At 44.4% G+C, this 15,829-nt stretch overlaps 1 protein-coding gene across 1 annotated transcript in view; it reads left to right on the top strand.

Moving 5' to 3' along the window:
- Positions 1–6,672: 6,672 nt before the first annotated feature.
- LOC134535198 (alkylglycerol monooxygenase-like) overlaps positions 6,673–15,829 on the top strand; it is a 46,480-nt gene continuing 37,323 nt past the window's right edge. Inside the window, exon 1 of the mRNA XM_063374222.1 lies at positions 6,673–6,846. Within this exon, the coding sequence (XP_063230292.1) occupies positions 6,682–6,846 (165 nt within the window). The 5' untranslated portion in view covers positions 6,673–6,681. The remainder of the gene's footprint in view (positions 6,847–15,829) is intronic.

The raw sequence follows: 15,829 nt of genomic DNA, 5'->3' as shown, positions 1-15,829 counted from the left end.
ATTAATAATTAATGAATTATTAAAATTGGTGAATTAGAATAAACATTCAGCATATCCATATATTTTTATTATTAATTAAAATTCATCTCGATTATTGTACTAAATTAAATAATTAATATAGTATAAATGATTATATTAATACTGATACGACTTTGGATCAGTGGGACGCAATATTGTTGTGTTCTCTCGCAGCTTCGGGTAACTTCGTTGAGATTGGTCAACGACAAGCGAAGCCACACAAAATACGGAACACAGTTTTTTTAATATAGAGAGAGTAAGCAAGAAAAATAAATAGAGCGGAGAGATGTGTAGGTTAGGATTTAAGAATTAAAAAAAAATATATTTCTTGCACTTCCTTAACTGAATGATTTGCGATAAGTAAGTAGGTGTATATGCTCGCTCCGCGCCCACCCCGACACGCACATGCGCATAAGAACGTGGCGCCGAGCCCAGAAGGCGAGAGGTCGCCCTTATAGGCGGAGGACAAGCAGCGAGGCAGGTTGCCCCTCCTTGAGACAGATGCCGGAAGCGACTCGCGTGGAAATTGTTGGAGTCTCGCCGCATTGACCTGGATTAATCGGCGCCGAATATCCATCGGCTAGGAAGAACCGTTATGTTAAATAAGCGGGGGCCACCCGCTATATATACTTCAAGGGAATTGATCATTATCAAAATCTGGTAAATGTAGTTAAGAACTACATACTACAAAACATTTTTCTAGGAATAGTTTGGTGAAAAAAATAATTTTCCACATTTTGCACAGATGCACATGAACAATTTTCGTGAAATGATGGAAAAGTGCTGGTAAAATGAATCTTCCAAAACCTCCGTAAAGATTTTCTAAAAAAAATTCCGTGAACTAAAGGAACTTTATGTAAAATTATTTATTAGTATTTCTCCGTGTTTTATATAGTAGGCTCATTTAGCTGGGACACTTTACAACCGGCACAATGCAGGGCATTCGTGAAAGGAATAGGGCTATGAACTCATGTGCCATCCCTTAACGTGCCTGTAAATCGGGATGAACGAGCGTGAGTTGAACGGGATTCGAACCCTTGTTCCCCCCCGAATGCGAGAAGAGTTACTTACCGCTTCCGTACCGGCCATCCACCCGCTACACTGCCAAGTGGTGCGTGTTGCATATCTATCAAGGAGACTCGCAGGCACTGCAAATCTCGACTGAAAGGCACATAATTTCCTGATCATTGTTCCTATCAACGCTATCGCACCGGTGTTGTTTTGTGTGGTTTTTTAACCACGGTATTAAATATCGCTTTACAAATTCTTGCAGGGGAAAGAAATCGTGGTGCTAATAATCCTATATTTTATTTTTACTAAAAATAATTAAACATGTGGGATACAAACGCTTTTATATTAATTTGAAAACAAAATCACGTAGATTATGGTTTCCACCTAATCACGGACTGTCACTGTTGGTTACTTTATTTTGACGTAAAAACGTCTATTCGCTCGAACTTTCGGTCGAACTTTGTTGCGTGACAAAATACCGCCAGGATTTAATCGCTAGTAACTTCGAGACCAATAATGTGTTAACCACGGTTGAGCCCACAACCGACAGATGTTTGTCTTGCCTGTGACGTCATAGTATCAGTGTAGGCGCATGCGCGTGATTGTATGAAAAAGATTTAATAATTAAATCGCGCATTAATACAAAAAGCTTGTTATTATTTCATCCCGCCGTTTTTGCGACTAAAATATACGGCGTGGACCATAAATGCGATTTTCCCTCTTTGTAACAGTGTAACGTTATCCTGCGCACATAAAACATGGTCAAGTGAAATCTGCGTGTTATGTACGTTTATTGAAAAATTTTTTTCTTGTGATAATACAGATACGTCAATGACATTTTTTTTCCTATGATAACACAGATACGTCAATGGTACAGGTGAACCATGTTATGTGGGTCAGGGGAAACAGGGAAAGTCAGGAGTCTGCGAGAGATATATACCTGACTGGCCTCAGAGCAGACAGCACCTGGCACACCGAGTGGCGGCGGGAACTTATTGACGTGACAGACAAAATGTCCCTGTGTTAACGGCGCGGACCTAAAGTAGACCAACGATCGACGTGGACCATGTCCCCGTTCCGCGACCTTGAGCACACGTCGACGGACGCCTTAACGCTTTAAGGATGGCGCCTGCCTTGGGTCGCGCGCGGGCAAATGCCGCCTCGAGCGACCTTCGCGCGGCAGGCGCAGAGTTCTTGAATGGAAGGCGGGGTGGGGGGGGGGGCTGAATTGTATCCCCTCGGAAAGGGCATCTTTCATACTTTTGGTGGCGGTAGTGTAGCTGGATAGAAACTGGAAAGGTACCCTTTCCGATTTCTTAAAATGCTTTACTTTTAATGCAAATATGCACTGGAAAGGTATCCCCTCGGAAAGATTAGGTTAGGCTAGGTTAGGTTAGGTAAGGTTAGGTTAGGTTAGGTTATAGGGGATAACTTTTACGATTTTAATCCAGAAAATAATATGCATTTTAAGGAATCGGAAAGGGTACGTTTCCAGTTTATTTTCTGCTGTGTAATTGTACAGAAAATCCTGGAAGGAAACACTTTCCGAGGGGATACGTTTCCAGTCCATATTTACATTTTAAGAATTCGGATAAGGGTACCTTTCCAGTTAACTACCCAGCTACACCACCACCAAAAATTGAAAGGTGCAGTTTCCGAGGGGATACGATTCTGTCGTCCCGACAGACCGAGCGCCTACAGAGTTCCCCGGGCTCCGGACAACTCCACGGAGCTCCGAGGAGCATCCACGGAGTTTCCACTCGCTGGAGCCGGTGCTCCTCTCAGTGAACTCTCTGGAGATATCCAGTTAATTATTTACTCTCCCGTCCGAGTGGAGTACAGTGAAACAATATAATTTTTCTTTCTTTTCTTCCAGGACTGGCAACTTAAGTCATACGCGATGATTACGTGAAACTGGAAAATATTTTTACGGATATCTACGTGTTTTGGATCATTTTTCGGTGATATTACTAACGTCCTAAGAAACACATTTTTGAAAATAATATTTCATTGGTACCGGCGACCTTCTTAATAACAAACATTCGACTATATCATTTCCTGAAATATGTACAGTCCAGTTGGCAAAAGACTGATGATCGTACCTCTTGCAAATTGTTTTTTTAAGGTATAATATTTATGTTACTTGTTGGGTGATATTTTTTAAAAAGTAATAATAGTTGCTTAAGCATTCCTTTTTATGTTTGTGGAATTTTCACAGTTTTTTTTTTCGTGTTGGACGTGTGAATAAACTTCACGCCAAACTGTTAACTTCATGAGCGTTGAAACGTAAAAACGCACCTAAAATGAAAGAAAAGTTCATCGTGGTTGCAGACAACTGGATCTTCGTTGCAACTTACCTTGGATTGCCGAGTTCTGTGTCCTTGTAATCAAGGTAAACAAGGTAAAAACAGGGTAAACAAGGTGAACAGGGTAAACAAGTTAAACAGGGTAAACACAGCAAACAGGGTAAACAAGGTAAACAGGGTAAACAAGGCAAAAAGGGTAAACAATGCAAACAGGGTAAACAAGGCAAACGGGGTAAACAGGGTAAACAAATTAAACAGGGTAAACAAGGCAAACAGGGTAAACAAGGCAAACAGGGTAAACAAGGCAAACAGGGTAAACAAGATTAACAGGGTAAACAAGGCAAAAAGGGTAAACAAGGCAAACAGGGTAAACAAGGTAAACAGGGTAAACAGGCAAGCGGAAGGTAGAGAGTGTTCTCGCTGTTGACTTGACAAGGCTGTGAATGTTTTGTTAGTAACTGAAGATGGTTTCCAGGAGCTCATGATCAAAATAAATAAAATCAACATCCGTTAGTTTACAAAGATCTCAGGATAGTTTGTAACCAGACTTATTCTTAAATTTAAGGTGATAAATGTTGAGCGTGCCGGCCCGTAGTAAAATTAACTACTATTCCAGGGGGAAAATGGGGGGAGGGGGGGTTGATGGGCGGATATCGAGAATAATTAATGAAAAGCTGTAATTATTTTCCAGTAATTAGAACACTATCAGAGATCTTTAAGTAATCTTCCTAAGAAGATAAACTTTTGTTAGTAGTTTTTTTTTACACGATCATCTAAATATCTGCCTGTGATCTAATAATTGACCGAAATTCAGATTTTCGTGAATTATTACAGACATAAGATCCTACAGTTCCTAGGCTATACCCCAGTGGCGGTAGTGTGTGTGGAGCATGCAGGTCTGATGACGTCACAGCTCCAACACTAGTGACGTCACTGGACGCGCTGCCTACCTGCATCCACACTCCTAGAAACAACATTCAACGGACTGCTTATCGAAAATCCAAATTTCTTGGGTTTTGAGGTACCACGATTGAAGTGATGTACATGGAATTCCTTTCGTTTTTTTACAGTGTAATTCACAAAATACTGTGCTTCAGGGAAACAATGTCCGCAGGCTTTCACGGCCATTGTCTGAATTAGCTTTGGCTTCTGGGTTGTAGCCGCGTCCTTGGCGAATAATTCACCGACGTTTCGGACGACATTGCAGTCGCCATCATCAGGTAGCAGTTACATAGCCTAGGTAACTGCTCCCTGATGATGGCGACTGCAATGTCGACCGAAACAGGTAACAGCTCCCTGATGATGGCGACTGCAACGTGGAACAGACACGTCGGTGAATTATTCGCCAAGGACACGGCTACAACCCAGAAGCCAAGTTGCCTCAGAGAAACACCGAAGCCCGTCTCCGTCAGGGCCTGGAAGAGAAAGTGGCCACGCCAAGTGCTCTGTCTGCGGCCGGCGGGACTGAAACACGCGCCGTGCGGACGCATACAAACGAGCTCGGGGTGAGTTATGGCCGGTCTCTCTCAGTTCGCGCCTCGGGCAACGGTGAATTATTAATGGCCGGGCTGTTTACCATATTACTAATAACTTGCTTGTTTTTCTCGGGGGCTAGGGGCCGGCGGAGCGAGCTTATCGAAGACAATCATGTATAATTCATCCGAGAGAGCCCGCCAAAGGAGTGTGGCGGCGTTCGGGGACCGCCCATCTTGTTTCCAGCCCTCCCCTTCCCCCCTTCACCACTTCCAGGCAACCAGCTAACAACAAGTGTTTCCAGTCCGGAGCCGGCGACCTTCCGCGAGCCGCCACAGTGGAGCGTGGAGCCACAGTGTGGAGCCACAGTGTGGAGCCACAGTATGGAGACACAGTGGAGGAGTGTGGAGCCACAGTGTGGAGCCACAGTGGAGGAGTGTGGAGCCACAGTGTGGAGCCACAGTGGAGGAGTGTGGAGCCACAGTGGAGGAGTTTGGAGCCACAGTGTGGAGCCACAGTATGGAGCCACAGTGGAGGAGTGTGGAGCCACAGTATGGAGCCACAGTGGAGGATTGTGGTACCACAGTGTGGAGCCACAGTATGGAGCCACAGTGGAGGAGTGTGGAGCCACAGTGGAGGAGTTTGGAGCCACAGTGGAGGAGTTTGGAGCCACAGTGTGGAGCCACAGTATGGAGCCACAGTGGAGGAGTGTGGAGCCACAGTGGAGGAGTGTGGAGCCACAGTGGAGGAGTGTGGAGCCACAGTGTGGAGCCACAGTATGGAGCCACAGTGGAGGAGTGTGGAGCCACAGTGTGGAGCCACAGTGGAGGAGTGTGGAGCCACAGTGTGGAGCCACAGTGTGGAGCCACCGTGTGGATCCACAGTGGAGGAGTGTGGAGCCACAGTGTGTAGCCACAGTGCCACAGTGCTACCGAGCCCGTTAACATACTACCAAAAAAAATACATACGTACTACAATCATTGTGATGCCAGCTCTCTAAGGTATTACAAAACTCTAGAATACTCGCGAAACTATGCGAGCGTTCGTTGGACTGCAATAACGTATTCCCCGCGTCCACAGTTTCTTCGTTGTAATTGACGGGCCGACTGGTGCTATCGCCATCTTTTATCGTGGCGAGATTGCCTGCGCGCAATACAGCTACGGTACCGGAGATAAACTCGTGTCAACCAAGAAACATGCGCGACGCTACAATGTTTTTACACACAGCTTTCTGCTAATAATCATAACCCACTCTCACTTTTCATTAAAATTAAATGTCACAATATTTAGTAGGCTTTGTTTATATCGCGCCAAATACAAACTTAAAGAATAGAGTTCGCACATGAGCGAAATGGTTTTCTTTACAATGTGCGAAATCTTTTCTTTCAGTTTGTCTTTGGCGCGATATAAACAAAGCCTACTAAATATTGTGAAATCATACAAATTGACAAAAATCTTATTTTGCAAATTTAATAATGGCATAATCTTATCTAATTAGTGTATTGTCATCGGTCCTCGATAAATCTACAAAGTTTGAATGAAATCTGGCCGTTTGAAGTGGGTCAAAATCACACCCAAAGGAGTCGGTTACAAACATACAGGTGAAGCTAATATAAAGCGTGTAAAAATACACGCTCTTGCGCTCATGAGAACTCGCAGGGGTGTGCGCGGTTATTGCCGCGAGGAACGCAGGAATGGAACGCGACCTTGTGCGCGGGCAGGCGGCCGGGATGACCGCCGTTACATAACGAGCGGCGCGACTGCGCGACTGCGCATGCGCGGCGGAGGGCCCGCGGGGAGGGGGAAAGGAGGGGCGGCGGAGGGGCGGGGCCAGCGCCCGGCGACGCGGCGGCGCGCTCAGTGTTCGCCCGGCATGCAGGACGCGAGCAACGACACGGGTGCGCTGCTGGAGCCGTGGCTGTGGCCGTACGGCGGCGGCGATGCTGACGACTGGTGCGAGGGACGCCTGCTGTGCGCCGCGGCGCCCAGCCGCAGCTCCTTCGAGGGCCCGGAGCTCGTGCCCGACTACATGACGCAGGTCGGTGGCCGGCAACAATGGCAGCCCTGGCTGGGCACACTGCTGTGACGTAACTTCACCATCGCCATTTTGTTCCGCCCAAAACATTGCCACTTCTGGCGGTTAGTGATTAGAATATCCGTCGTCAAACCACTTCTAGAAAACATTTGAAACTGTTTCCACAGTGCAAACACTACACGTCACCCAATATTTTCGTCGTCCAACCAATAGGGTGCAACCAAATAGCTGACAAAAAAAAAGTCTTCATCCAGTTACCATGAAATCATGCAGACGTGGTCCCCCCATGAGCCTAGTGATCTGTAAACATGAGTCGAACCAGGCTAAATTGTTGTTTTTTTTTTTTTTAACACAAGACTATGCTATCATGCTAAATAGTATTATTATTTACGTTGTTCACAGTGAACGGGATGTGGAATGTGCGAGGGTGTTTATGTGCCCATTAAAAAAAAGTTCAAATAAAACATTTATTGAAATAGTCCACTCAATTATAATATTTCGTTAAAAAAAATATGTAATACTCGTGCGTTGCGGATTTGCCGCACCAACTGACGACTTCACGATGTCGTCCTTCACTATTCATCAGCTGCGAACAGAAAGAATTTGGATGTCAACAATATGCATTAAAAACTCTACAACACCAACACAATGAAAATAATAGTTTATAAAACATGTATCTGTGGCGCTTAAAGTTCTTACGTGGCATTTACACCAGTAATTAAGTTAGTACGAATTATATTTCCTTAGATTATTATAATGTTGATGCCAATCACGGAATAACTCTCCATTAAAATGTATGACACTGTTTACAACTCTTCCTAAAACGCAGCTCGGAAACCTTCTCAAAATATCTAGCATTTAAAATAACGACCACCGGCTTTATTCCTGGACTCCGATGGCAGTGTAGAGTGCGGTCACTGTCGCCGTGGCTACTCGCCAGTCACTTCTCTTCGCTCGCCGCGGCTCAGGCAATTTTTTTCCTAGCCTAAGTTAATCTAAGTGTGTAAGGGGGTGGGGGGGGGGGGTTCCAGGTTAAGGGAGCACCTAAGTGTGTCTCAGGTCGAAGCCTATACACTCTACCATGCGGGGTATTAACCATGCAGAACAAGGGCGCGTGCATCGTGTGCTTGTTTTGGGTTTATTGGCCAGCCATGGCTGCGATTGACGCCCCTTTGATAGCCTAGCCTTAAAGCTAACTAAAGTAACCCAGGTAAAACCTGCATTGACACAGGGAAAACCCTGGGCCGGGTCATGCGGGGATCAATTAATCATGCATTACAACAAGCAAGAAAAGCTACTGGACAAGAAAGGAAAAAGGTCCAGGTAAGAAGAGTCGGGCGGGGCTGAAAGAGTCAACCATGCAGGAGTTTGGCGCTTGGGCCTTGCGGCCCGCATTGTTAGAGTTGGGCACGCCTGGGTTATCATTAACCAGGGGCGCATGCGCCGGCAAGACCTCCACGTCTCGTCAGCACCAGGAGGACTCGTCCCCCCCCCCCCTCCCACCCAGCTGGACGGTCGCAGCTTGTCGCCCCGGGACTCGAACCACAGCCCCTACGAGGTCGATGTCTCCCGCTCGCTGCTCGCAGGGCGAGCGAGTGTCGTCAGCTGTCACACCCAGGGTGTCCACAGTCAGTACTTTCCTACCAGATCTAGTACTTTTAGTGGTCTAGCACATTTACGCTCAGATCTACTACTTTTTTCTATAATATAAATATATTACAGTAACTCCAATATGTTTTATTATTAAGCGTAATTATTTTTAAAAACTATGGAATGTATGTGTGTGTGGTGTGATATTTAAGTTCGAGCATTGCAATATCATAATAACTTCCTTAATTTTTAAAACCATAACAAATTATAATTTAGTACTTTTTTTCAATCTAGTACTTTTTTCTCGCTTAAGTTGGTACGAAATATTTTTTTCCTTGTTGACACCCTGGTCACACCTCGTCCTCTGTCTTTGAGCCCGAAACTCCTCGGACTCCGGCCGACTCGCCTGCCTGCTCCTGATGTGAGGCTACACGAACTCGCTGGGCGAGTGCTGCTCGCTCGTCCGGGGACTGTAAACCTGTCACGTGGGTCGCCAGGTGTTCAGCCTCGCTCGAGCTTCGCGGGTTGCCCGCCCCACAGGCGAGCTGAGTTGCCCTCACACTGGCATGGTTCAGAGGGTTGCGTCTTGCCAGGGGTTGCGATGAAACACACATCGTACGTCGCGATGAAAACACGTATCGTGTTGGAGGAGAACATCCGTTACAAATTCAATGAAAATAAAAAAAATATTTTAATATAACCTACGAATTTGAATAAGACGTTCAGTCAAAGAACTTATTGTTTGAGGTATGCCATCCTAACTAGGTGTTTAGAGGGTGTGAACACAGTACACTGTATACTGTATACTGACAGCGATTATGTCAAAAGCGTTCAGATGCGCCCTAATGGACTGTAGCAGTGTCGTTGCGGACTGGTTCTTATCTTCTTGACACACGCTGTGCCGACATAACGGTGAAACCTTTCCATGTAAACAATGATGCGTGCGCTTGTTTACGAAATGAATGTACGCAGTGCATGCACGTGCTATTATTATAAATTATTATATCCTATAAAATTCAGTACAATTAACTCCACACTGGAAGTGCCACGCTATTTCATAATTTCAACAAAGTGCAAACTACTTCCGGCGTGACACACGTCTGTGAAGGTTCTGTTAATTAATAAGTAAGAAATATTGAATTTTTTTTTAAATTCTTTGGTGTTCAGGTTTAAAATATATTCACGGTCGATAATCCGGCAAAATCGATAAATGCGATGTGTTCCGGTTAAAAGATCGTGCAATGTACTTGGCCATTTCTCATCATTGTTGCGGGATAAATATATGGTTTCCTTAAGCTTTAATCTAATATATTTTTTTTATGTGTGATATCTTAGCTCTCGATATACGGTATTTAGTAAGAGTGAGTTTGAGTAGAACAGAACGGAAGTCGCATGGAACGAAAATGTGTAACCACAGTGCTGCCTGCTGTAGTGGTGGATGGCGCTAATTAAATATCACATAGCCGAAGGAAACTTTAATGAATTTTAACTATTTGTGCAGTAATTTAATACACTTTCTTCTCGAAAATTAGGTCCAAAATAGGGGTTTAGTATTTTTTCAATGTTTTCTTCTGTTTTTTTTTTTTTCGGAGCCGTTTCATTATATAGTTTAACCTTTCGCTCTGCAGATCGATTGATCGACGTAGCTGCTCCACAGCAGCGAATTCTAGCGGCGGGTTCGGAAACCACGTGAGATTCGCGTTCAGAAGTGTAGTTGGAAACACAATCTGCGTATATTTATCACTCTCGTCTTTTTTTTTGAGAATTTTTCCATTAAATTTTGTGTCCGGAGTTTCGCACGATGAGCGTGTTTGCAAGGTCAGATGTTGGAGGTCTCTGAGGAGCACCGACAGACTCTCTGTAACCAGTGGCAGATCCAGGATTTTGGTTTTTTGGGAGGGGCTTGACCCAGCTGAGGCTAGGCTTTATCAAGGCAAACACTTAAACAATAGTGGACCCGGATGCTTTTTGGAGGGGGCTTGAGCCCCTTTAGGCGCCCCCCCCCCCTTCTGGATCCTCTACCGTCTGTAACTGAGATCCATCGAGACGCGCACATGGCTGGATACTCTCACAGTCGGAGTGCAGATGTCGTCCTCCTACCGCCTCGTCCAGGAGGCCGGGCTGCTGCCTGGTCCGTTACCAGACCTGTCCGTCCAGTCCAGTCCAGTCCAGTCCAGTCCAGTCCAGTCCAGTCCAGTCCAGTCGCTGCTCGTTCCTGTTTCCTCGCGTGTCCGTGTCGGCTCCAGCCGCCAGTCGCCAGTCGCACTTGGGGCGCCTCTCTCTCCTGGACTCGTGAGGGGGTGGAGGGAGGGGGTAGGCCTCTCCAGCACTTGCGGTACCGTGACTGTGGAACGGGCCTCATGCCAAAACCTTGTCCTACGGAAAAAAAAACATTCTGTATATTTTAAAATTCTCTGCTTATTGCATGCATGTACATAGGCCAAAATATGGGCAGTAGGTATGCAACATCGTGTCCAGACGTGACTTGCGTCGGTTGAAACTCACGCACACAACTTTTTCGTCCCCCCCCCCACCCCCCACTCCCCCACAAAGCTTGTGAATCATGCATGTTTGCGCCCCTGCTGTTGCAGATTATTTGAATCATCAAACGGCACGAAAATATTTAAATATTTTTCAACTGATCCATAGTTGGTATGTATTATTTTCTAAAATATTTTAAGGGCACCTAATTTTTTTAAATTTTTTATGCAACAAATGGAGGTTACTTCGACTTTTATGAATAGTCATAGTAGGTTCTGAGTCACTCCACTCCCCCCCCCCCCCCACCCCTGAAAAACTTTGAACCACTTAATGCGATACCTCTAGAGTGTGGACTCTACATTCTCCTACATAATAAGGCAAATGTCGCCAGTTCATTTTTCTGCTCACTTGGGAAATATCTTAACTCAGAAAGGGGTGGGGGGGTGGGGGTTCCAACCAGTCTCTGGGTTTCAATACCTGTTCACGCTATGTTTGTCACACGCTGTAGAAACTGGTCGCCAATCTGAAACACTTATGTAAAACGATCACCGAATAATGGACCAGCCAAACGTACCGTGGGATGTGGAAGCAGGTAATTAACCGATTTATGATGTGCAAGTTTGTACAACCTACTCTGACTTTTGGAAGAAAAAAAGGGGAGGGGGGTTCCTTTAGTTTTGTACGTTCCTGGTCATCGGTTGTTTGTCTGCATGAGAAACTGTTCCCGTTTGAAATGCCTTGGTACAACTGTATATTGTGTGTTTTGTTGCTCAGCTGATGGTATCTGCGTCAATTTGTTGTGATTTTTTTTAATGGCAGAATGAGAAAAATGTCTGCAATATCTGCACAATGCTGCGTTTTAAGCATGCTTCCTCTAATGCCACTTTGCTGCATTTGATTTTTATATGTTTAAATCCAGGTGATTTGCCAGATGGTCTATCCGCCAAAAATTTGATTTTGCTTCAGCAAATAAATTTTTACTGAGAGTTGAATGTACAAAAATTAGCGCATGACGCGTTTTTTTTGCGCTAATTTTTGGATGTGTTAATTATCATCTGCTTGCAAATACTACTCTCACAAAATCCGTAAGGTTTTTTTTTGCATTTTCTTACGGATTTAAAGCGCACGGACCGCTCAGACGAGACAGCGGACAGCGCGCGTCGAATGGTCGAACGGTCGCAGAACAGCCGAGTGTACAGAGGCGGAGCGCCAGCCGCACGGGAAGCCTTCATTTCACAGACGAGAGAGACACACCCGAAGTTCCCCGAAGTTCATGCTCGTCTTTTTTTTTCCGTTCCATCTCATTGTATAAAAACCGATGTGGCATTAAATTTTGCGGTCGATTAGGATAGGTTAGCTACATTATAAATACTTTAAAACATTGAGGAAGGTTGGCTATATTAGGTAAGTATAGCTACATTAAAAATATTGTAAAATCATTTTATGGTTGCTTAGCAAATAACTTTTTAATATGTAGCTATCCAGGGCTAGGAAACCGTTTACATGATTTCACAGTATCTTTAATGTAGCTATCCTAACCAAATCTATCGTCCACAAAGTTTTAAAGTATTTATAATGTAGCTAACCTAACCTTTTACAATGAACAAAAAAAAACCGAAGATACACGATCGGGCGTTTGGCTCTCTCGTCTGTGGAAAGAAGGCTTCCCCCCAGCCGCACACGGGGCACCATGATGACCCACACGGCGGAGAGAGTTGCCCGACCAATCAGGACCCTGCGCCGAGCAAGCAATGCAGCTTGGTCCCTCCAGTGTTGCAAATACGGCAACTCGCGAAAAACCGGTGCGGCGTCGCCATCTGTGAACTACATAACTTGCAAATTGACCAATCTGACAATGCCCCACCCCCTTTTTTTTTTTTTTTTTTTTCATGTGCTGACCTGCTGCTGTTGTCAACATATTTTTTCTTTGTGCTTTCGGAGAAAACACTTCCTTTTCTTATTTCCTTTTTTAAACTTTCGAATCCGCACGTTGTAACAATTACTCTTTTTTTTTTTTAACGGTGACAGAACACGCAACCATCCAGAAACGGAATGCCCTAGTGGTCCTCTGATACGGGATAAAGTCCCGTCAGCGCAATACCGAATCTTATTGGCTGGCCGAAATATTTATGCCTGGTCTATTTTATATATCTACCTGTAGGACATTTCTATATGGGTTTCGTGAAACCTGGAGATTCATATTCCAAGAGCTGGTTTGTAGAGACACTACCATTTCGCTGTACGCTTGAATGCACATTTATAAACATGGTCGAGACAATTTATTTCCTTTTTTAGAATGGTCCAAATGCACTAAAGAAAAAAGTTCACAACTATGTTAAACTGAACACCTTAGAGAAACACAATGTAAAGTAACTTTATTATATTATAATGTTTATTTTAATAGTCATATTATTTGTTTCGACATGTCATTCTTCAGTTTTACACAAAACTCAGGTATAACTTTTTTTTAATATTTGTGGACATGAAAGGGATTGAAAGTTTGCTCCTCAATTTTAGAAACCTCGCCATTTAAAGTTGTATTTCAAACTTGGGCAATAGCACAGTGAGTCGATTGTCTGAAGTAGATAGTGAGTTGCTACAATTCCTTCCGAAAGATAAGTGTGCGACTTCTTTTGTAGTCATGATGACAGTCACGTTTTGTAGTTTTTAAGTAAGAACAGAGCAAACATTTCCAAACACGAATTTAAATGTTTCACGTTGAAAGCACGTTTGTTTGTATGGTGGTTGATCATTTCTCTTGGCGCGGCTCTTCCTAAGATGGCTTCCACCGCAAGAGAGAGGGCGTGAGGCGGATCGCACCGCTGTTGCCTGACGCTCGAGAAACTGTGGACACTTGCTGTGGCGGGAGTCCGTGGTCGTAGCTCGCGACACGAGACGCAAGCCTCCAGAATATTCTATAAGACTATAAGAAGTTGCGCTGTAGCTCCTGTCGCCTAGAGCACACTCAGAGGAGTCCCCGCTCTGACGACGAGTGGCAGTCGCGTGGGTGCCTCCCATTTCAGGTCAAGATTTTATATTTACAGTAATTACAGATAAACTTGTAGATTTTTTCAATTGTTTAACTTTCACGAAATGAAAAATACACACAGCGCATACTTATTGCATAATTAGCTGCCAAAGTTACATTTTTTTTTAAGGTTTTTGGGTTGTACAAATATGGAGAGTTAAATTTATTGCAGAACTGTAACTTTTTATGTTTAACTGCAATTCCACTGGCTACTTCAAGAAATGGTTTGAATTGATTACAGAAAATTTTAATTAATTTTACCTGGCATTTCAAAATTCTCAATATTTGTTACGATTTTGACAGCCAAGAAACATGAGGGTACTAGCCTGCAGAGCTAGCAGAGGCGGGTAACCTCTGTAAACGAGGGGTCCCGGTGATGTGAGAGGTATGGGCCGTGTCGGTACTCACCAGGCCCACAGTGGGGGCTTGCACTGGTGGTCCCCTGGGGTATTCGGCGGCTGGAGGCTCCAGTGGCGTAGTAAGTTGGGATGGGTTCTCCACAACCTCTGTGCGCAGCTGTCAAGCTCCAGAACCATGCCGCGTTTGAACAGCGCATCATTCCAGGTCCGCGGTGCCCATGGTAAGGATGGGTTGTTAAACTCACACCTGCCATGTAAAAAGATCCACCAACGGAACAACATCGGATTTTCAGTCCTTTGGGAGTAGGTAACGAGTCCTTACTGGTGCGCACAGTTCGTAGATCTGCTAAAAGATGTAAGGCATCACATGGCACGGGAGATTGTCTCCCCTTCTCCTTGGAATAGAAAACCGTAATCACAGATGAGTACGCTGCAATCAGAGGTCAATGCTGATCTTTCATCCTGTGACAGTGAAATGAAATGGTAATGCTGACACTTTCATTCCTTAGCTACAATTATATTTTTGACGCTGTTGATTTTTTCCTTTACTAGCATAAGTGTAGGCCTATGATAATTCTACTGATGCGACAGTGTATGGATAGTACCTACATCATATTTATCTTGGCATTGCATAGGGGGTGGAACAATTAGAGTGGTGCTTCTTCGAAACCGACTGGCTGTAATTTGTTTGAAAAAAAATTACACCTGTAACAATGAAATTTAATAACTCATTTAAACCAAAAATAATAGCTCTGAAGTATTTAACTTGCCATGGACTATTTTTTTGGTGATCAACTAATTTCTGTTTCAAGTTATACACGTCTGTGGAATACGTATTAGTGTGGAGTTTCTTATCTGTGCCACTGACTGTTCCGCCAAGATGAGATATGCAGTGGCAGTTATACGTAGCTTGTCCCCTCCTGCTTGTGATAACAGGCGTGCAAATGTTTCAGTATCCGTCAGTTTTTGCGAAATTACTGAACGCGCCGTCTGTCTTATAATACATTTTAAGAGACTTTGCGCAGTACGTATTTGTATTTCAGTTAATTTGTTACTCGTTACAATGCCCCTCCCCCCCCCTTTTTTTTTGTTTTGTGTTGAAATGGTCAAATCTGGATTTTGTGGTTTAGGTGAGGAAAATTAGATTCCATCAGCAATGAATCACTGTCCTAAAGACTCTCAGCTGCACGCTAACACGGAGGTATTAGTGCATGGAGTGAGTGTCTGTTATAAAGGTTGAAGCCATTCTGGTCAGCAATCGGTCAGCAAAACAAATAACCGTAGCTGTGTAAAGAATAATGTTAGGAAGTTTGTTTTGGCAAAAAAGGCCATCATGAAGTAGTGAGTACTGTTCAACAAGGATGTTAACGACAAATCAGCAAGGAATTAGGTTTAACTTCATCACGACCATGTTGCACACGCCCACCGCCTAGCTTTGTACCTCCATGACTCGATGCGCATGCGTGTTTCTCCTCGTACCGTCCTTTCTTCCGCGCCGCACAGCTCCCCAGTCTGATTCCCGTCGTCT

This window comes from Bacillus rossius, chromosome 8 (assembly GCF_032445375.1).
Source record: "Bacillus rossius redtenbacheri isolate Brsri chromosome 8, Brsri_v3, whole genome shotgun sequence".
NCBI lineage: Eukaryota > Metazoa > Arthropoda > Insecta > Phasmatodea > Bacillidae > Bacillus > Bacillus rossius.
Note: the sequence above shows the minus strand (reverse complement) of the source record. Positions and strands in the feature narration are given on the sequence as shown.